Source organism: Cyclopterus lumpus, chromosome 5 (genome assembly GCF_009769545.1).
Source record: "Cyclopterus lumpus isolate fCycLum1 chromosome 5, fCycLum1.pri, whole genome shotgun sequence".
Lineage (NCBI taxonomy): Eukaryota > Metazoa > Chordata > Actinopteri > Perciformes > Cyclopteridae > Cyclopterus > Cyclopterus lumpus.
The window spans coordinates 13,056,906-13,080,097 of record NC_046970.1 but is presented as its reverse complement, the minus strand read 5'-3'; the positions used below and the strand labels follow the sequence as shown (position 1 = coordinate 13,080,097).

Below are 23,192 nucleotides of genomic sequence, written 5' to 3'. Positions count from 1 at the left end.
GAGAAGCAGCAGCTGAAAGACCGATGAGACAGAGGGAGGGCTGTGGGATGTCATGTGTGAAGGAGAAGACTCTCATTGGAGGCAAAGAGAAAGAAGACTGCCATGCATGTTTTGAGGGGAAAAAAGGGAAACGAAAAGCATCCTCCTACACGCTGCAGCCATCTTGGTCGCACTCCTCCATTCTGGACTCCACGTCTGATTTTTTTTTACGGTAGGTGCTGAACACAAAGCTGCCACAGGATTTTTAAAAAAGCAATACAATTAAAAAGTTGTGGGAACAACAACATTTCTATTTTTAGTTGTAGTTAGTACAGGGGAAAGAGGACACACTCAGTGTAGAGGCCCTGTATTAAGATGTGTAGCTCTTTCTTGCACATTTTAAATATATAGATTTTTTTGTTTATTTGTAATGTAGACAACTGCAATGCACTGCTGCTCTCCTTTATTGAGAGGGCTTTTTTTTCAGGCTGACTAGATTCAAACATTAAATTATACAATATAGACCAATAACTAATTGTGCCACTAGAAACATTACATAATGAGAGTCATGAGTCATTTTATATGTTCTTAATGTCTGCAGTGAAACAGGGGAGACATAAAAATGGATAGCCATAACTAAAAATGAATCATTGCATGAGAGTAAAAGACGTATGGCAGGATCACAGTATGTGCTCATTTGTTATGTTGTTGTCTTATACTTTTCTTTTGTGTTTGATGTTGTAGCTCTAACAAGACTGGAATGATGTCCTCCAAATTGAAGTGGCTGATTGTGATCCAGCTCCTGCTGAATGAACAGGCTTTGTGCAGGATTCCACCTCCTCTGGCGCTGAGAAACACTCCACTTCCAGGAGCTGACTTCAATGAAGCGGGAAAGGAAACAGCCAAACAGGATCATCCGTCTCTCCTGGGACCCAAACTCCAGCTCGATATTCCATCCGCAGAAATCCCCAATCCTGCCCAAATAGAGGAGAGAGTTCGATCTGCTGAAAATATAATATCAATCCTCAGGGCGAAGCTTCCGGGGCAGATTCAAGATCACCTCCACATTCAGGGGAACGTCAGCTGTGAGGAGCTGCTAGCTGCCAGCACCGTGGATGACCCATCATCCTCCATGTTCCCACAGGAGCTCCTGGGTCTCTCTTTAGTGCCTGTGTTGGTGGTGGCAGGCTGCCAACAGGAAGCACAAACCCTGGTGCTCAAGCTGTATGACCTGCTGGGAGTGGTGGACACGGAGGAGCTCCTAATGGAGGTGGAGGGTCTGATAGAGAGGAGGGGGAGCAAGTCTGCATCCACGCCTGCACCTGCATCATCGCCTTTAGGGAGGAATCAAGCAGGGTGCCACATGGAGGCTGTGATGTTTAACATCCAACAGCTGACCATGGTGGGAGACGGTTCCACCAAGCATGAAGGGCATTGTGAGGGCTGGACCAGGGTGAGTGGAACCACACTGGCAGGAACAGCTATGGAAGGAGCCACAGGTGATCTAGAGGAGGCTATGAGTGCCTGTGAGAGACTGGGAGTCCTGTGTGCTGGTGTGACCAGCAGTGGACCACTCAAACCTGGAAAGTACCAGGGAGTGTTGAAGAAAGGCAGCCGCGTCTTACCCTCTGAATCCACAGAGTCTGAATGTTGGATCCGTCAGTGCAGCGCAGATGAGGATGTTCTGACCTCCGCTGCTTCGGGCCGACGGGTGAGGCGAAGCCCCCAGAGGAGCTGCATCAACAAAAGCGAGGAGCGTGTGTACAACGTGGTTGAGTGGATCCCTGCAGTCAGCACCCTCTACAACCTCGGTACAGCTGTGTATTATGCCTCAGTGAACTGCTCTGAGACAGCGAAGGAGAGAGCCATCCTCAGCGCGGTTGACCTCGGCACAGATGCTCTCATGGTGGCCACAGGGGGGACTGCCGGAGTGGCAGGCTACGCACTGGGCGCAGGGGTGAAGACCGGTGTGAAAGCAGGCGTCAGGTATCTGCTCAACTCCATGAAGCAGGAAGATGACGTGCTGGTGAACCAGTTCAACCGGGAGGATGGCGTCATCACTGTCCAGTAGACTAAAGGATCAATAAATCAGCATGTGAAGCTTTAGCAATAAATATCTTTATATTTAGTTTATAGATTAAATAAAAAAAGACAGTAACACAGGATCAATGTTTGTTAACTGACATAGTTGATTTGGGTTTACCAGGCGTTAAATAATCTAGATTATTTGAAAAATAAGATTACACATTTTTGTATTACTCAGTGGATCATCAGAATGAATTTTTGAAATGGGGAAAAAGCTTTTTATTTGTGTGACTGCACAAACTTCATTTTACACAGTTTGACACAATAAATATTCTATATTGAAGATTTTTGTAATGAAAAATGTCATGAAAAGTACTTAGAGTGAAAAGGTAATCATACATTATGCATAAATTGCAAACAAGGTTTAACAAGTTAAGTAAGCTGTTAAATGTTTTGCTTAGAAAAATAGCTCCTTTTGTGAATGATTGATTAAATAGTTGAACAATGTATCATATTAAGCATAAATTTCTGAAGAACAGGTCTCAGGAAATTAAACCTCGAATCCCTCAAGACTTTCATTTTGCTCTTCATCCGGTGTCTTTTCTTCTGGTCATTGTCTTTCATCACTCTTATTATTTTCTTCCCTTCCATGAAAATGTTTTGTTGGGTCACATTCCCACCTCTGGTGTTAATTGCAGGGACAATATAATGAAAACTAAGTTTTGTAGTTGTATATGTTTCTGTTAATTTTCTTTCAAAGTCAATAAAGTGTTTAAATCTATATGTGTGCATACAGTGACTGTTAGTGTGGTAATTGTGCACACTAATATTATTTGTATTGTAATTGTCTTGAGAAAGACAAAGCACAGTTCCAGTTTGGCTGCTTTGGTTTCAGGGTCATGGTATTGTTCATGTTGCTCACTGTCACACTGACATGACATACTGGGAGACTTAAAAAAAAAGAAGTTATTAATATTATTATTATTTAGACTACAATGGCAAGTCCCAATTATACAGGGAAAATTGTCTCTGAATGTCTATTTGAGGCCTATTTAAACCCAACGTGGCTGACATCTCTCTGTTTCTGTGGTTCTTCTCTCACAGTCCAAAAAGGGAAACGTTAAGTGAACTCAATGGGTTTGTTTATTCGTCCGTGCGTGTGTGTGTGTGTGTGTGTGTGTGTGTGTGTGTGTACAGCCTTCTTCTTTTCCAATTCACCAGGAACAGCACCCTGAACAAAATAATTATATATGGATCGTTATCTTATTTAGTTATTTAGGGAAATAACATGTTTGTAAACGGTGAACTTTGCACATATTTACCAAACAGATTATTATACACTCCTCAATCCAAGCTTGATGAATCCAAAGTCAGTACCCACCAATTAAATATAAAGTCAGCAATGAACATGCAGCAGCTCTCCAAATGTAGTGGAACGATATCAAGAACAAACATTGTGCTGCTGAATCAGATAAACCTGTACAGTACAAATAACAGCCTGCTTCCTGGAAGTAGTTAGGCATTCGATTTGATTAAAGGAGCTACACCAGTTTAAGATCTATATTCAATAATGTTAAATAATTTGTATTTTTGTCTAGAAGGAAGATAACCTCAATTTTAAACTTGTAAAACTTGTTCTCCATCTATCCACAGCACAGAGATCCCAATGTTGTTTTTTGATAGAATCAGAATCTTACCTCCGGGTTCTGGGTGAGCAGGTGTTCTGTACAACAAACAAAAGGGGAGTTTAGATTATACAAAATACATTTTGTTGAATTACAGGATGATGTTTTGTACGCTCAATATTCTTAAACTGCCTATCAACCAATACAAAAGGGAGATCAAGCTTATGGTGAATATAATTGTATTGTTGAATTAGTAAATATGCTGGGAATTAAAATAATAAAATTAGTACTGTCTCTGCTTTCAGGTTCTGGTGGGCCACTTTTAAAACAAGACTTTTCTCCAGCCCTATATGATGAGGTGATGAGTTTTTCCGCGGCACATTTTTATTTATTAATATATTATAAATATTTGTATTTATTTATCTATTAATAACTAATTCACTAATTTAAACTAATGTCTGAAATGGTGGGATAAGTATGGCATCTACTGGTGATAGTGGGAACTGAAAGGATGAATAACTAACGCAACTGTTCCCTCAGAGACCAGGTAATGCTAGCTTGCTGGACAACATACACCACCAAATAATAACCCTGGAATGTAAGTACATTTTTAAGTGTTTATAAAAAAATTACAAAAAGAAGATTAGAAGTTACCTGATATCTATTGTAAATTAATAGAAAATGTTAATATTTACATGCATCTTTAAATATGGCTACTTAGTGGTGGTAAGTGATACATTATATTCAGCTTTTTCTAAGTGTAAGTATGTAATAGCCTATTGTACCTTTCTTTTTTTAATGGAATTTTACATACAAATACCAATAATTTAAACACAAAATGTGATTTGGAACAGTTTGTACAGGAATGGAGCAGCAACTATTGTACAGGACCGTTGTGGTGGGGGCCACATTCGGAGGTAAACAACTCCTCACCACGTTCTCTCAGAACAAAGGGGAGCAATAGTTTTGCTCTGGAGTTTGCTGTTGAATTTGTCATACAGCTGGAAATCCCATTTAGGTATAGCGTTTAGCCTGGAAGGGAGGTTGAAGCCTCCCTCTGCCTGTGTGATAAGGATGAACCTTCCATAACAAAGAGATGTGTGTAGAAGTTTGATAGGTGCAGCTGGCATGCTGGATAAGAGAATAAGAGTGCCTTGATAAGAGAAGATTTGAAATGACCGTGGGTGAAAGCATGGGAGCCCTGTTGTAAGCTACAGTTAGTGTGTATTATATTTCTCTTTGTGTAACAGCACTTCCAAGTGAGTAAAATTGTAACGTAATACTGTTTTTAATGTATAACTAATCAGAGACTCTAGATTAGAACTACCGCAATGGTTTTGAGTCGGCTACACTGCCAGGTGTTTATATTTCCACCTGTCTGTGAACAGATTTAGTCCCTTAGACAGTGTCTCAACTTTATGTATTGTAGTGTCTTTAGTGTATGTAAAGTTCAAGAAGACTAAACAGAAAAAAACAACAAACAAATACAATTGATTGAATTGAGAAATGTGGGATTTCTTTTCTTTCTTTTTTATACTGTGTTTATTGTCATTTTTTTGTCATAGCTAACAGAATATATACACCCCTTCACATATACATACGCACTCCTATGTACAGACAATACAACAAGGCATAACAACAATACTAATGTCAAGGTTATGACATATATGCTGTGTATATATATATATATATATATATATATATATATATATGTCATAACCTTTATATATATATTTCTCTAGCTCAAAGGGTTTCATAGCATCCCTCATTAGATTTGAATGTGTTGGGCAGTTCTCTGTTTCTAATTGAGTATGATCAATATTTGGGCCAACAGGCAAATAAATGAATAATATTGCGTTCCACACCATTTGTTTTAACTATATTAGAATCTATAATTCCTGGAACGCTATCAAGAGATCTAAATCAATAAGTCTGTGCAAAAAAAAATATTCAGATGTTCTGATCGCCAACACATCTTCCAAAAGCTTGGCTTCCCTTGTTGATTCTGTATATAAAGAATGTATACAGGTGAAGAAACCTTTAAGTGGAAATGAAGAAGTGTTGGGTATTTATTTCTCAAACCAATGGGGGCATATCAATTTGTACGAGTTTAAGTGGCTGCAATGGTTACATACTAGGCTACACACTAAATAATACAATTATATATACAATTATATTCCAGGGCCCCTCGTGCACATAATGCCGTGCTCCGCCCGTGAGTGCGTCACAAGCTCGTTTCGTCACTTTCACAACCTCATTTCTCGAGAAATTTTCATCCAGGACCATAAGTTTCGATTTTGTTGAACACGCCCCTGGCAACAGATTGACGTAAAAATGTACCAACAGCGAGCCCTGATCTGTGACCAGCTCGACCAATGAGCTGGTAGCTTTGCGTTCCTTAGGAAACTGTTTCACCTAATCCGGACATTTCGGCTCTATAGTGCTTTAACGGAAATTGTGTCAGAGCCAAAATGGTGCCCATGGTTAGTTTGAGGAGAACCACTTGGGAGGAATAAGCAGACATCCAATGAAACAGAGAACTAAATAAAAATATATCAAGGAAATAACACGCTTGACACGGCAGTTGTTTTGTTTTACTAACGTCGAACAGCGGCTGCAACTCACGCTAGCGGTTACGGAAGAAACAGGGATAGCGATGCGCCTGTCTTAAATGACCAGTTAGCTGACGTTAGTTACGAAGACATTTCGAAGTGGACTCTGTCTGACAGCAGAAAGTGAGGTAAGCAAATATTTCGTTACTAATGGGCCTGTGTACGCTGCTGACGGACAGTTCGTCCAAAACAAGCTAACGTAACATACAAATAAACTATGTCTCAACCTCCAATGGCTTGTTTAAAAAGATAATAACACAATTTATAGACAATAAATCACATGTTCACATTCGTACAACGTTAGTTAGTCACAGGGTTTGCCCTTTACTCCTTCAACTGTTGATTACAGACTTAGACTTTGAACCTGCCACTTTTAAATGCACTGGCGCTGTCTTTTAACGCACACGCATTAAACGTGGCTCGCTGTTTGTGTGCATGTTGGTGTTTCTTTAGGATGGCTCAGTGGGACAGACTGACGGACCTGCCTGATGTTTACACACAGCAGCTACATGAGCTCTATGACAGGGATGCTTTGCCTATGGATGTGAGGCACTACCTGTCAGTCTGGATAGAGAAGCAGGAGTGGTAACTAATGCAGCACTCATCTCTTTTGCCCCGGATATCATTCAACCAATATTATACCATTCAAATATTACAGTAATTTACCCTGTTTGTAAAACTCTGACTATTTGTATCTTGTTGTTTTTGTTCTTTAGGCAACGAGCAGCAAGGGACCATGATTTGGCAATGGCGCTGTTCCAGGTCCTACTGGAGAATTTGGATATACAACACAGCCGCTTTGTCCAGGAGGAGTCTTTCTTGATGCAGCACAACATTAGACGCTATAAACAGAACTTTCAGGTGTGTCTGGGTAGTATCAATGGTTTCTTTACTTTAGGAGAACAATAATGGCTTTGACTCTGATATCCATCTAACCTCTCTCTCCTTGCAGAGATACCTGGATGACCCGTGTGCCTTGGCAAACACAATCCTATGGTTTTTGGGAAAAGAAAAGGAAATCCTGCAAAGTGCTGATCTGGTTGAGCAGGTTAGGTCAACATTTAATTAATGTATTGTATATGGGACACACCTTGCTGCTCATACAACATTTCAATGAATCCATTGCTCAAGGAAACATTCCAGTTGTCACCTGATATATTATACCAATTTAAAAAGTTGCCATGATTTGGCGGTTAACTCAAAGGCCAGCCACCCAGAGTGGATTTGCTGTGTGTACTGTTACTTAATTAATTACGTTTAGAAGGATATGTTCATTGTGTCAAATAAGAATTTCCGTTATACATTTTGTTTGTATTCAGTATATAAATGTATTGGCAGTTATTTAAAGTGTCACATGTACTGAAAACAAACTTCAGGACTCAGTGTGTGGTTTTCCACCAAGATTTTCCACCAAGCAGTGATATTGTTATTAACTGCCACTTTCACTCATACTTTTTTTGCATTGAAAAAAATATTACTCAGTTTCACATGAGAGATTCTTTATCTCTATACCTGCTCCTTTGGTTTTCTCAGGTCGAGTTCTTGCATGTAGCGCAAGAAGCCATGGAGACGAGCAGCCAGCAGGACCTTGAACGCAAAATGGCTGGCCTTCGGAATGAAGTGCAGGTGCAGATTATGTTGCTTTATGCCATTGTGTGGTGCTTTGTAATTGAAAGATATCACAATTAATTAATTATTTTTGTTCTCTGGACTTTTGGGATATAGTGTATGGAACATACAATGTTTTGTCTGGAGGAGCAGCAAGACGAGTTTGATTTTAAATACCAAACCTATAAAATGGAAGGTAAGCAGATTTAAAAGTTCTGGTTAAATTTCCATGTTGTGACAATGTTCTCTTAGGATGAGTAATAAAGTGCCTGAATCATAGCTATATGTTCTCTTTTGTTTTTCTCTTTTTGTTTTGTCTTCTATGGAAACTGTGATCCCGCTGTGGAAACGTTTATGCAGCTGTGGTAGATGAGGCGGTGGAGAAGGAACAAATTCATGTTTTTCAGTTACTTATCAACAGACTGAATGAATGTAGAAAGGTACACTATTCTTAATTAACACCATCATCTCTCCTTAGTTCAATTATTTTCCCAATTCAAAAATAATAATAATTTTTGTGTCATACAATTATCTTCTTAGAGCACACTGTCAGACCTAAATAAGCTCCTCGACAGGACTGATGACCTGATCGATATATTGGTGAAAAAGGAGCTGGTGGAGTGGCAGAGGAGGCAGCAGAAGGCCTGCATTGGTGCTCCAGACAATGTTCTTCTGGACCAGCTAGAGAAGTGGTATGTTCATCTCCAACTGCTTCACATCAGTTTGAATCTTTACGGTTTTACTGTAACAGTTATATCAATTCATAGGTTGAATTTGAGACTTTCCCAATCTCACCACTACTATATCACATTCGTTGTAGGGCTCTCCTCGACTAAAGAAATTCCTGGTTGATGAACACTCATAGAATTTGTTTTATTACTTACTCGAGAGATCTGTAAAACTCAGTTCCTCTTCAAAGAATCACACAAAAACCTGTGTTAACCAGAGATGTGCTTATGAGTTTTTTTGAAATATGTTATTCAGCATGAAAAAAAGCATGAAAAACGACTAATCAACTAAAATAAATCTTAGTAGATTTATTTCAGCTCTAATTCATGGTCTTTATTCGTCTGTTTTTTTCTTATTCTCTTTTTTCTTCCTTTCTTAAGACTTGTGTGGACATCATCACTTTTGCTCTTTTCCTCTTGTTTTGTAGGTTCACCTGTGTGGCAGTGTGTCTGTTCCAGGTGCGGGAGTTTCTTGGTAAACTGGAGGAGCTGGTAGAAAAAGTGACCTATGACAACGACCCGGTGAAGGACCAAAAACCCACAATGCAGAAGAGAGCAGATACTCTTCTTAAAGACTTACTCAAGAGGTCTCTCTTTTAGGACACACTTTCAAACACTGTCTTGCTCTTGTGTGATTTCCTTGTTCAATTTCATGACATTATTGTCTAACTGTTTCTTGAAGTTCCTTTGTGGTGGAGACCCAGCCCTCCATGCCTCAAGGAAAAGGACCCCTGGTGCTGCGCACAAACGTCCAGTTCTCTGTCAAGACCAGGTCAGTGTGACACTCCAGGCAATCACCACAATGCTATGTATTTATTTTAATTTACTTTTAGTAAATGTTTGACTTAATCTATATGTACATACTTTTCTTCAGTACATTCCGACCAATGCCTTCATGTATTGTGCTAATCAATATCAGTTTTCATAACTACATATGCGGTTATTAGTATGCTAGTTGTGCATGTTGGACCCCTGACCTGTCTACCTCTGTAGCAAAACAAAGGGTTGCAGTGGAGCTCAACTCACCTAAACTCAATTTACTGGCTGTAGTGGGTTTTAATTCACCACATAAACATTATAGCAATTCTGATCTCATATGAACATGATGACCATAAGAACAATGATCATTTAATGCTTTTTCATAGATAATTCCTCTCAATCATCAATTATTACCGACTAAGAGTGTGTTGGTGTCTGTATTTGCAGATAATACTGCCTGTATTATCTTATTGAACAACGAATCAACCAAGTGCCAGATGAAGAGGAAGCTACAATCTTTTATTTTTGTTTAATATAGTGAGGTGAAATGTAAAACAAACAAAGCTTGTGAATCTGGGTTTGGCTTCAACTCACTAGCGAACACCCTAACCGCAGTCAGGGAGCGTGTGCTTCTGGTGTCCTTGAGCCAAGAAAAAGAGTTAAAAAAACTGCCAAATTCTACTCATTCAGCCTTTTAATATTTCTAAAATCTTACATCTGATTTAATATTTTCAGGCTTCTTATTAAGTTCCCTGAGATGAACCACTCCATGAAAGTTAATGTGTCCATGGACAGGTGAGGTTCCTTTTAGTTTGAGTTACTTTCACTACACACACACAGCAAACCTGCAAATTTAACTTCAGACAAAAGATGTAGATGTTTTGTTGCCCCTCTGGTCACTGCTCTGTTTTTCTCACTTTTGAAATTAGGGAGGCTCCTCAGATCAAAGGGTGAGTATTTGTTTCGTATAACTTTAGCTTTCATATCAAGTGGCATTTCAAGAAGAACTGTTTAAACTTTTGAATCTGATGTGAATTTGTTTTGTCTGCAGATATCGGCGTTTTAATGTCCTTGGGACTAAAAGCAAGGCTTTGAACATGGCAGAGAGCCAGAATGGAGGCATGGTAGCAGACTTCAGGCATCTTGTGAGTGATAATGATTTAAAAAAAGAATAAATATGAATAGACGATGTATAAAACTCTTAACAACAATAAGATAGGCAGCCTTTAATAATTCCAACATTTGAAAGATAAATACTTAACTGTAACATTTTCAACTGCACACATGAAACAGTCTCCAGAAGCTAAACTGTAGTGATTAAGACGAAACATGTAAATGACAATGTCTTTAATTACAGGTGGAAATATATTTGTTTGATTTTATTTTGTATTTTGTACTCATATTTTTCTGTAGACTCTGAAGGAGCAGAAGTCTGGAGGTGGCGGCAAAGGAGTCAGTGATGTGAGTAGACATTAGCAATCCTGAAGATATCTGTGCTTACAGTTTAACTCAAGTCATAAATAAAGGAGATGTGAACAACCGAATAATGATCTGTGTGTGTGTGTTTTTTGGTGTTTGCAGATTTCTCTCAGTGTTACAGAGGAGCTGCACATCATCTACTTTGACACTGTGTTTGAGATGAAAGGCGTGTCAGTTGAGTTGCAGGTGGAGTTTCTTCTGCTTCCTTTCTTGTTATACGGTTGGCTTTATAAAAATAATAACCATTACCTTAATGTGCTTTGTCTACAAATGAAGTATTATGTCATCATTTTTATTGTCTTGATTATGGAAATATGACTTAAATAAGTTATCGTTCCCTGCCACCAATTTAGGCCTCCTCAATCCCGGTGGTCATCATCTCTAACTCCAGCCAGCAGCAGAGTGCCTGGGCATCTGTCCTCTGGTTCAACCTGCTCAGTGTGGACACAACGGTGAGAGATCCCTGAAAGACTAACACACACCGTATGTTGTAGTGCTATTAGAAGGCATTAGAAATGTATTGTGTATATATTTGTTAATGTGCGTCTGTTTCTCCAGGATGTCGTGTTCTTCACCAACTCTCCTGCAGCTACTTGGCCGCAGTTTGGAGAAATGTTGAGCTGGCAGTTTCTCTCTGCCACTAAACGTGGTCTGAGTGAGGATCAGCTGGAAATGATGGCACACAGACTTTTCGGTAAATCCTGCTTCAATGTTCTGTTTCAGTCACTTGCTTTTGCATATTTTTGACGTTGTTCTGTCTAAAAATAGGACTGAATTGGTTCTGTTCTGAGTCAAACAGAATATTAAGAAACACCTTGGTCCGATTTTGATACAAGTTACTTGCGTCTGTAAGACTGACTGGCTTTACATTTAAAGATTAAAAAAATTAATCAAGTCTCAGAAAAACTTCTAAGCTCTAGAGGCATTGGTATAACATGTTGAATTGCTGTTTTGTCCTTTTTTGAATGCCAATATTGGAAGGATTGACATTATTTAACCAAAAGAATCCCCGCATCAGTTTGTCTGTTTTATATTTCATCTATCCAGTTTCTCATAAGAATAGAGCTGATCATACATGTTGTGTCTCTAACCATTTGGGGGATACTGGTACATTTGTCCTCTTATACCATTTTTCCCTAGATCAAACAAAAGGATGGTTAAAACTTAAAAATATTTATTTAGTTTTTATTTCTTCATTTAGAGCAACCACTAAATGTAAAAGAAGATACATTGGTGTCTATCTAGAAAGCTTGAAAGTGGTATTGCAACTTCAGCTGTTTGGTTTATTGATGCTTGTCTTTATGGAAAAGTATGTCAACAATATCATTAGAATAATGATGACACCCAGCAGGACTTATTGCTTTTTATTAGATTATGATTAAAAGGATTGCCCACTATAATTCTGTCTTTTATGGCTTGTATGCATGTTTTATTTTTGATGTTGTATAATGCTTTGTTTATTTTCCATCCCCCCAGGAAAGCAGCAGAAATATGACACCTGCAAAGTAGCTTGGTCAAAATTTAGCAAGGTAAGAATCCTGAATCCTAGTAAATATTTTCAGCATGGTTTAAGGGATTAACATAAACCCTAATCACTCGACTCATAATATCTCGACTTTTCCTCTATTGCCACCATCATGTCAAATGTCAGTTTGTTGGTTTATGACTAAATTCCTAAAAAACGAACGAGATACCCATTATGTATGATGTGTTTTCTGCTAATATGTATGTAAGCTATTAAACATGGTAAACTAAGGTGTCAAACAGGAAACACATTACCTGCTAAACCTCAACATGTTAACAGTGTGACCATGTCCCTTAAATATCCACCACTATCATTTTTTTTTTTTTACATTTAATTCAATGTGACTCATTAGGATCAAAAACAAGTTGTGCGACTCAACTTTTATCCATCTCACAATTTGTGTTCTTTTCACAATGAGCATTACAGCGTGACAGTAGATGTTTATTGTTAATGAATATACTGTAGATGGGAATTGATGACCTTTTCCACACCCTTTGTTCCAGGAAAATACTCCTGACACTTTCTGGGTGTGGTTTGATGGCATCTTGGTGTTGGTGAAAACATACCTTGAAGACCTGTGGAGGGATGGGTATGTTTTGGTCCAATCAGGGTTTAAATGAGAAGCAGTTGAGCTAAAGTCTTTTAATTACTGGGAAATGGGAGACGTTTCCGGTTTTATGTAAGGTTTTTTGTTTGCACTGTAGCCTCATCATGGGGTTTGTGAGCAAAGGCAAAGAGAAGTCCCTCCTGAAGAAGAAACAGAGAGGCACGTTCTTGTTGCGGTTCAGTGAAAGTGTCATTGGGGGAATCACCTTCTCCTGGGTAGAAATGACCATAACTGGTGAGGTATTTTTGATTTCTTAATGATCCTAAAATATTGTTTTAAATTGGTAGACAAATCTAGTATCAACATCAAATACTATCATCCTGTCTATTGTAGGTGAGCCTGAAGTGAAGAAAGTCCGGCCCTTCACCAAGGTCGACCTCTGCCAGATTCCTTTCCATGAAATCATCAGGGATTACCAGATCTTAGAGGCTGAAAATATCCCAGAAAGTCCTCTTCTCTACCTATATCCCAGCACCCCTAAAGATGAGGCTTTCGGAAAATACTACTCTAAAAAGAGTGGAAGTAAGGGCAACAAATGTTTTGCTTGTACTTTTTTCTTGCCGCTTCAATATTTTTGGAAAGCAAATTTGTCCAAAACACACTTCATTGCTGTTTTAGTTAATGCTATGTGAATGGTGTTTTGCCTTGCAGTATTCATTTACAATTCAATTACAATGTATTGATAGTGTTGCTGATGATTATGACACATTTATTTCTAAACTCGTTCTCTTTCAGGTAACAGTCTTTACATACAGTACATCAAAACCAAGCTGATGTTTGTTTCAAAGGAGTAAGTGTATTATTATTTTTCTTCACGCTGGTTTACAGCATCTTGCTTTTTAAAATAATACTTAATTGTTCTTTATATTCTAAATGTGCTTTTTATACAGAAACAACAACTGCAAACAAAAAATGCACTTGCTTCATCTGAGAAGTAGTGTTCCCATCCCCTTTTTTTGTCATGAGCAACTGGTTGTAATGACTGTTTGTTATTGGTCATGTAGGGACACACTGGAGGCTAAGTCACCCATGTCCTCTGACATGGCACAGGGTGAAGGCTTGGAGCCAATGAATGCCCTGTGTGGAGAGGCAGCTGGTGAGTCATGGCTCTCCTTGCTGTCCCATCCAGCTGAAAACCTCATCCAAACAAATCACTCTCCTTTCGTCACAGAGCTCCGGGTTTGCTCTTTCTATTTTGAGCCTGCGCTGTGGGAAATCATTGGGGAACTTATAGGCCGTGGGGCTGTGGGCTGCTTCGACTGCATGCACATGTACAGTAGTCTGCTCTACTGAACATATTATCTAACAATGATTTGATTTGAGCATAACTGTTCATAACACATGTATTTAATTGTTTATAGCTTTTTGATTCTACCTTCTGATGCTTGGATTCTTTAACACTTTGCTTGGTGTATGTGTTAAAATCGATGGAATAACGTTGTAAAAATAAAAACAGCACATTATGTTAAACAATACCAACAGTAATGCTTAATCATGAAATCCGAAATAATATGGCTGTACTATTATTGATTTTTAAAATAGTTTTTTATATTATCACTAGGAGTTATTGTGGCAGCAATAGCATTTCATCTCCATCTTCAAGTTGCAGATCTATGTACCACTTTGGTGAAAGCAAAAGTTTGGGAGATAACGTTTTTTAAATGGTAAAATCCACCTACCAGCCCCTCTAAAAGTTACTAATTATAAAAATTATATTTCTTTTATTAAATCAATACAAAATTCAACGTGTTAAAACAATAATAAGATGTTATGTGCTGGGCTTTTTCTTGGCCACAACCAGTAACTTCATTGTGTTTACTCTGGTTGCCTGGCAACTGCTCAGAACCACTATTCTTTTATGAATTGCAAAAGGCAATAAGTACTTTTAATTGAGATATTAAAACAGTTAAACAAACCGAGTGTATTGGATATTGTTAGATCTTGAATCATTTGATGAGCTGAAAGAAAAGTGCATGCAATTCACGAGAATCTTGTGCAAAATCAAATCCTCCAGCATCAGTCTGTACTTTCTCTTCTCCTGTTGGTGGGTTGCATAGCACATCACCTTTTTGTGAAAGCAGTAGCACAAATAAATAACAGCCACGGAAGTAGAAACATGATCTTTCTCTTGTCCCTTTCTCTTCTCTCAGAACCAAACGGGAGTCCTCCCTCACCTCTGGAAACGTATCACACTGACCCCATGCTGTCCGACTCCTTTGTAGCCACAGAGGATGAGTTACTGACGTTTATCAACAACCCCCACATCTTTGTTGATTCTGACATCTTGCAAGATGAGGCGGGGCTGCCTGATTTCGCTCTTACAGGATTTAATTGCCTGCCCCCACAATCCTGTGGAAGCATTTTCCAATGAACCTCTGTAACATCTTTCCTTTTTCAGCATTTGTTTCCAGCTGTGCACTTTGAAATGATTAGAATGTTATAATTCTCTTTTTTATCATGTTTTATTATTATTGATAATGAGACTATTTGAACACACAAAAGAGAGATAATTGAATTAGCTGGACTAATATCCACTCCATTAGTGTCCCAGGCACCTGTATTAATTCAATTCAGTTTTTTTTGCATAGCCCAATATCACAAATTACATTTTTTTTACAAAAACTTTACAATCTGTACACATACGACATCCCTGTCCCAGGACCTCACATCGGATCAGGAAAACCCCCAAAAATAACCTTTCACAGGGAAAAAAGGGAAAAAAACCTTCAGGAGAGCAACAGAGGGGATCCCTCTCCCCGGATGGACAGATGCAATTATTAGACACCTCAACTATCATGCAGCTGTTATTTTAAGAAATTCTATCAAACTGACATTTTTTGTTTGTAGTTGTTTCTGAATGTTAAGCAGAGTAGATTGTGCAGACTGCACATCATTTATTGTTTCAATGTCCCTTTGGTTACTTTACTGTTGCCACCTGCAGCTTGTGGCAACATTGATCTGACACGGCCCGCCACAGCACTAAAGACCAGATTACATGAACACCTTATATCTTTTGTCGTGTACTATCAGCATGTGATGGCCCCTGCCTACGTTATCGTACAAGTGTGGTTTTGCCAGGTTTTTGACGTGGGTATGGCAGATTACTGGATGCAGAGCACCTGGTCCTGGAGCACAGAGGGAACAAAAGCCCTCCAGTATTGCTCTGGCGTGCATGAACTCTTGGTTTATGCCTGGTTATGTCTTCTTTTGTTTTTGCTGACAACACCCCACACTTCATAATACTCATGCATTCATGTTTACATCACTGATGTTACTGACTGACACACTTCACAGTGGTAGTCTTTTCTTTACTTCATTAGAATAAATACCCTTTAATTTACCATCATCGACTGTCATAACTTCCTGAATTACTAATGTCAGGCATGTTGTGTTACAAAAGAATATCCTGTGCTGATTCTGTAACATGGGTGGTTTCTCATATGATGTAATAGACACCTAGTGGTGATGGTTGGCTAATTCAACATTCTGAATGCAACAGTGGGGATTATGTATTACAAAATATAATGTATTCCATTCATAAAATAAACACAAAGTAATATTGTACATTATTGTCAAAAAACAAACAAGAATATAGTAAAACATGGTTGTGAAATAAAGAGCATGGCATTGTTGGTCATTCAATTTAACAAGGGATGCATTAATCTGATTTATACAGCTATCAATACCAATACCTGAGCTTCGGGTATCGGCACCAGTGCCTAATTAAAAAGGTGTATGCCTCAACTGTGTGGAAGCATGTGGAAGGCAACATCAGGCTTCACTTAAACATTACTTTCCTAACTTTGTAAAACAAAATATAACAAATAAATACATAGATATAAATTTGCTGAATTGTTATTTATTAAAATAATTGTATCCGATACCAGATTGCCCCATAGCACCAATATCTGATCTAATATCTGAGCTATTGTGTCAGCATCTAACTGATATCCAATGTCAGTATTGGTGCATCTCTAAATCCAACATAAATATAATAAAGAAAAGCAACCAACAAGTTGATAGCGGTACTATTGTCTGTGTTGTTTCAAGAGAATAATATTATACTGGGTTTACTTTAGGCAAGTTTAAGCTCCAGGACTTTGGGATCTCGGATGGGACCACCAGGTCCAGAGGCAAGTAAATGGTGCAACAGCCCTGTTGAGCAACACATGGTAGGCCCGTCGAAACTGCCGGTTCATCACAGCATAGAGCACAGGGTTGATACAGCTGTTCAGCCAGGTGAGGTTTGCACAAACCATGTGCAGTACTTGCGGGGCGCGGTTATGTTTGTCGGCTATGTTGAGCAACAGGAAGGGGACAAAACAGAACACAAAACACAGAAAAACAATGAAGCACATGCGTGTTACACGCTTAAATTCATCATCATCATCTCCTGAAGTTCCTGAGTGGGGGGAGGGTGATGCAGTGGTGGGAGAAGGTAAAGGTGATGCCTGGACGATATCAGGGGGAGACTTGATTGCTGATGAACTTAGGGCAATGGCAGTCGTCTGGAGAGATTCTGAGGATTTTTCACAAGTTATCTCATCCGTTTGTTTGCCTCTATCCTCCTGGCTGCTCATCTCACAGCTACATGTCTTTGCCATGCCACTCTCGACACCACTATCATCAGTCCCTTGTGCTAAAGAAGATGGTTTCTTTCTGGAGGACCGGCGGCTTGGCCTGTAGCGGAGCAGAGCTTGTGCAGCAATCTGGACACGTCTGTAAATGAGGAGGTAGAAAACCCCAACACAGCCCAAACCAACAAAAAAGTAAAAAAAGAGAAGGATGGTGCTGTAGGGACGACCTCTGGTGCGATGGAAGCTGCATGTGCACACCTGTGGCACGAACACATAAACAGGCCAGAGTGGGCCAAAGCTGGCCAGGCCCAGTACCCAAGCTGAGACCAGGAGTGAAATAAGACCCCGGTCAGAGAAGACACGGTCAAACACGGCCCTTTTTGTGACCAGGAGATATCGACTTACTGCCACCAGACAGAGGCTGATAATGGAGACAGAGTTAGAGAGGAAAAGGAGCAGGCCGAAGATACGGCACCAGAGCTGACCACTACGCCATCTGAGGTGTAGATAGGAGTCAACTGATATGGGCTGCAATATGGTGCAGTATAGGAGATCAGCTATAGCCAAGTTGACGATGAGCACATTGAAGCGAGTCCTCAGACGTGGGTCCATGGCGAAAGCCAGAATGGTCATCAGGTTCCCTACCGTACCAGTGATGGTCACAACACATCCCCACAGCACAGCAAAGTACCGGTAACCGACGACTGAAGGACTGGAGCAGGAGAAGAAGTCATCTTCTGTGTAGTTTGTGTGGTTCATCAGCATTCTGTCAACCAATAGGATTCAGAATGAAAGTTAGCTTCTTTGTGATATACTGCCCCACGCTTCTTTGCGGTAACAATTGTGCCATAGGTGAAACGGGAAGTTAAAGATGGCCGGAATAGTTCACCACTTCCTTTTAAACAAAGACTTCTATCTAACTATTCTTTCATTATGTTTTAGTGAGGCGTTTTAAGAATAATATCATTTTCAAGATTTTTTTCTGCAGTTTCAGGATAATTCTAATGTAATGTACAGCTGAAATACAGTGTCTGCCAAGCTCAAACAAATCCTCATTAGCCATTTTAGGCATTATATGTATAGGCTGAATTACACATACTGTATAGATTATGACTCAAACAATAAAACATTGCATAAAATAAAGCATGCTTGTAATTTTACATTGATAACACATACAGTTAAAAACATCCAAGGGATTTAAGATAAATGTATATATTTAATAATATTAAATATATATATATACATTATGTGTATTTATATTTTATATTATATATTAATGTAAGGCAAATAAAAGACCCTATTTTAAAACAAAACCATCATGAATTTCTCACCCTAAGATCTAGAGATTTCTGCCAGTCTGTGCCGGGATCTGGTGCGCTGAATGTCTGTCTTCCTGCTGCTGTTACATTTTATGTGAGTCCTCTTCGTTGTTCCTGTTCATGTTTACAATTAGGTAAGCGAGATCTTGTGCAGTTCCAGGAAACTTTTTTCTAATGGAATAACCAAATGATGAAAAATATGTATTGTACTATGGATTTTTTTTAAAAGCATTACATTGAATCTTACATTTGTTATGTATTGCTTATATGTACGAAGTCACTTATCACTATATGTCCAAAAAGAACATGACTTTCGCCTCAGTAGATCAACTATTGATTGTTTAACATGTGTTGTACACACATCAACAAATACTGGAGTAACAACTAAAATACTTTGTAATATATGTTATATATACAAATATTTACTCAAACCACTCAACAATGCTTGTGACACATTTATGAAAGTGAAACAAGTTTGTGTTTGTGGTCAGGTTAAATGTATTTGTGGAGGCAAATATCACACAGGCCTGGCATATAGGCTATTCTGAAACATTACGTTAATGTTTTAATTCCTCGTGTTTTCGGTCACAGTAATGGACTGTGAGCATAAGGTAATTCCTATAGCAAAAATGTGCATGCAATGCAAATACATCCTACTAATAGTTACAGTTATTGCAATCAAACAGTACCTTGTCCCTCTGTGCTGTTGGAACTGCTCCATCAAGACACAAACCTTTCTGTTCAACTACCCAATGTAGTGGTGGTCAGGGTGCAGTTGAGAAAACATGGCTCACAATTTTTATTAAATATAATTTCCATATATAGAAATCTATATAGACAGATACAGTCATTTTATTATTGTTATTGGCACATGGTTATTGTGGGTTATTAGGGAAATAATCTAGGGAGTCATCAAGGAAACCATTTGAGTGGTGACAGTTACACATTAACTAAAGTTACACTGAAGATATTAGAGTACATTGTTTTGTTTTTAGGCTCATGTTTTTTAAATGTATTATTCTTTCCAAATTCATTGTATTTCCCTGGGCAAATATTGATAGTGCTGCAGTGGGAATTACTTATTCACTGCAACTGCCATGATGAATAAGTGATGGACATATACGAATAAATGCCTGAAGACACACTTTTTACAATTCTCCTGCTACACATGGACTTCCTGTTTCTGTCACATGGTTACAAATTAACCAATCTGACCCAGTCAAAGTGGGAAATTCTAGACAAACTTAAAATGCAGAACAAGTACTAAAATTGTCAGTGACTAATTTCATTTCCACAAAATCTAAAGTTGTAGGATGGATGTTGTCAGTCGAATTAAGCTGAGAGGAGAGGGTATTCCTTTTATGGTTCAAACTGATAAACACAATGTTTGCTGTGGGATTTATTGTACCATGACACATCGACACCCACTCATACCATGGAGGCAAACTGCCATTCCCACCACCAAGTGGCAGTAAAGCACCTGCTGCAGTTTCTTAAACCGCAAATGCAGAGGAAGTATAGAAATCACAAGAGCCACAGCGTAGTTCAGGGAAGGGGTGTTGCGATATATCGGTATTGACGATAAACATGATATTTACACAGGTCCGCAATCATCCTCGACCCCACCCTCTCTTTCCTACCCCACACCAACCACATCAGCACAACTGCCTTCTTTCATCTCAGGAACACTGCACGCCTCCGGCCCTCCCTGTCCTCTGCCACCACTGAAATTCTTATCCATGCCCTCATAACCTCCAGACTTGACTACTGCAACAGCATCCTCTTCGGCTCTTCCAACAAAATTCTCAACAAACTTCAGTATGTTCAGAACTCTGCTGCTCGGCTGCTCACCTCCACCCGCCGCTATGACCACATCACCCTGGTCCTCCCGGTCAAATTCAGGATAGACTTTAAAATACTACTCACCACCTACAAAGTCCTAAACAACATGGCCCCTCCCTACATTTCAGACCTCCTCCCCCTCCAAGCCCCAACCCGTAGCCTCAGGTCCGCCTGAGGCTACGGGTTGAAAGAACACTCTGAAGACCATCAGGACCAAGCGCCGGACCTGGGGTGACAGGGCCTTCTCAGCTGCTGCACCCCCCCACCCTCTGGAACGCCCTCCCCATTCACATCCGTCAGGCTCCCACCCTTTCATCATTCAAACAAGCCCTCAAAACCCATCTCTTCAAACTCGCCTTCACCTGCTAACCCCTGCACTTTTCCCTCCACTATATGACTCATTCCTCAGAACTTCTCAAGTTTTCTGAAATGTTCTATTTGTTTGTTTGTTTGCTCTATGCAAAGCGTATTTGTGTGTTTTGAAAAGCGCTAGACCATGCTTAATTAGACTGTGTAAAACCTTACAATAAACATGAGCAAATATATTGATGTTATACATCAAATTAAACAAGAGCACTTGGGCTACAAGACTAAGTAAGCCATTTCCACACAACTCAAACACCAATCAATCAACAAAGACTGCTATATTTGGATGTATTGAACACCATAAGTACTATAAAAGTAAAATATATGGTTTCGTACATTCGTACACAATTCAAATTGCCCAATTGCCCATTTCGCCTAATTTATCTGTACTAAAACCTCTCTAACTTTGTTCTGCTTTACTTTTTCAAAGTCAGACTTTGCAGAGAAACTGGTCACTTATTGTGCTATGATCTCTGATGTGCTTTGCTGTTTCTGTGCATCTTTCAAAGAGATAATCATCCTGAAAGTGCTTTTTTTCTAGGCAAACTCAAATTCAATTTTTGCTGTCTTTCATCTTTATTTACTCTTAACCAGTAACATATATACTAATATGTACACATCTGAACAGAAGCCCACATGTGTTGCCTTTATTATATCACCAACATTATTCAAATAGCCTTTGTGGTTGCAGAGCTACACCCTTTTTAGTTTGGGTATATTTCGAGCAGAAACCTAGAAAATAGCTTGGGGCTTAAACCATGTTATACAGTTGGTTATAGGCAACTGAGCAATGGAGCTAGTGGAGCAGCTGCACCTCCACTATTAGACTTGGGGGGTCCATTGTGTGTTTCAGTAAGAAATTACATTTTTCATCTTTAAGCCATTTTCTCAGATGAATCCACCCGACCCGTCTAGAAACGAGGACCATGTCTCGTTTACCATGCATTCATATCTGTCCAACCAATGAGTTTATAATTACATTATTTATTAAAGCATTCAATTGTAAACAAGAACACAACATTGTTTTAAAAGAGAGCAACGTTCTTCATAGATTCGCAAAAGTTTTGATTGGGTACACCCACCACAGTCTCGCGAAATCCGATGGGAAACACAAAAATATATGATATATGTATATATATATATATATTGTTGGAGCTATTTAATTGATATTAGTATTTAGTTGTTTTATTGACAGGTAGTATTGTTTAATCATTCAGGTTGTTTGCTTATTTAGGTTAGATGTTTTGATATATTAGAATAGCTTTTTTCTTGTGATAGTTTTTAGTTTAGTTTAATTCTTTATTGTTGTTGTCTAGATATATTTAGTCTTTTGGTTGTTCATTTGTTCGTTAATTGGGTAACACTGTGGGCACCTGTGGTTATATGTAGGAGTAGGCAGGTACAGGACCAGCATGCACCTGGGTAGGCCTATGGTTTTTTACCAGCGCAGGAGAGGCAGCGTTAGGAGTTCCTTTGTTCTTTTGTTTGTTTGCTTGTTTTGTTTAGTTAAATAAATGATCAGAAAAACAGAATCCTGAATGGACAATGATTTATTTTGGCTGCGTAAACCACAAACCCATGGTGCGTCAGTGGCAATTTGATTTATGTTTTTTTTTTATTTATTGGACAAATGGCCACTACATATATATATAAACTGAGTTTTATAGTGAAAGACGCTAAGATGCTTATTATTTTAAAAGCCAAACCCTTTCAAGTTCCTTGCTCCTCGACTGAGCACCCGGACAAACTACTGAAGAGTTGATAGTGACTGAATGCTATTCAAAGAAATAGAAGTGTTCACCTTTAATGACTTCCACCAGTTTTATAAATGTATGTGTAGCTATGTAATTGTCAGCAGTGATCTCATCCTCTAATTACCAGGCTTCTTTTTGGCATGTTTTTTAGTTGTCTCTCTATAAGCTCTGTATTTTGTATGTTATTGTTTGTTTGCACACTGCACTAAACTGTAAAAACTGAAATCAACTTCTGATCACAAATAGTTTGATGTTTGTCAGTGACATTACTGTCAAAAGAGAAAGTAACTTGAATTAAACATTACTCACGTTACTTAACTACTGCATTTGTGATTTATTGCTGTTACACTTAGAAAAAAAGAAGAACAAAAATCACCAGTCAACATT

General features: G+C 38.8%; 3 protein-coding genes across 4 annotated transcripts; 2 read left to right on the top strand and 1 right to left on the bottom strand.

The window, feature by feature from the left end:
- The first annotated feature begins 115 nt into the window (after positions 1 to 115).
- apof (apolipoprotein F) lies at positions 116 to 2,267 on the top strand. The gene is made up of 2 exons (XM_034533488.1): positions 116 to 211; positions 724 to 2,267. Exon 2 carries the CDS (start codon positions 740 to 742, stop codon positions 2,048 to 2,050), a length of 1,311 nt encoding a protein of 436 aa, XP_034389379.1. The 5' UTR covers positions 116 to 211; positions 724 to 739; the 3' UTR covers positions 2,051 to 2,267.
- Positions 2,268 to 6,076: 3,809 nt separating this feature from the next.
- stat2 (signal transducer and activator of transcription 2) lies at positions 6,077 to 16,564 on the top strand. 2 transcript variants are annotated; one of them, XM_034531799.1, is made up of 24 exons: positions 6,078 to 6,369; positions 6,695 to 6,826; positions 6,958 to 7,102; positions 7,194 to 7,289; positions 7,775 to 7,867; positions 7,967 to 8,045; positions 8,210 to 8,289; positions 8,390 to 8,541; positions 9,006 to 9,164; positions 9,260 to 9,349; positions 10,072 to 10,131; positions 10,266 to 10,286; positions 10,388 to 10,481; positions 10,750 to 10,797; positions 10,918 to 11,001; positions 11,169 to 11,267; positions 11,374 to 11,509; positions 12,292 to 12,344; positions 12,844 to 12,929; positions 13,045 to 13,181; positions 13,281 to 13,469; positions 13,683 to 13,737; positions 13,952 to 14,043; positions 15,098 to 16,564. In XM_034531799.1, exons 2-24 carry the CDS (start codon positions 6,696 to 6,698, stop codon positions 15,316 to 15,318), a joined length of 2,400 nt encoding a protein of 799 aa, XP_034387690.1. In that variant the 5' UTR covers positions 6,078 to 6,369; position 6,695; the 3' UTR covers positions 15,319 to 16,564. The 2 variants fall into 2 exon arrangements, with proteins under 2 accessions (XP_034387692.1, XP_034387690.1); XM_034531801.1 differs by lacking the exon at positions 13,952 to 14,043 and having other exon boundaries at positions 6,077 to 6,369; positions 15,098 to 15,253.
- On the bottom strand, positions 16,235 to 18,963 carry gpr84 (G protein-coupled receptor 84). Its single transcript, XM_034531802.1, has 2 exons — positions 18,856 to 18,963; positions 16,235 to 18,290 (listed from the first exon to the last, which is right to left on the bottom strand). Exon 2 carries the CDS (start codon positions 18,287 to 18,289, stop codon positions 17,033 to 17,035), a length of 1,257 nt encoding a protein of 418 aa, XP_034387693.1. The 5' UTR covers position 18,290; positions 18,856 to 18,963; the 3' UTR covers positions 16,235 to 17,032.
- Positions 18,964 to 23,192: the final 4,229 nt, after the last annotated feature.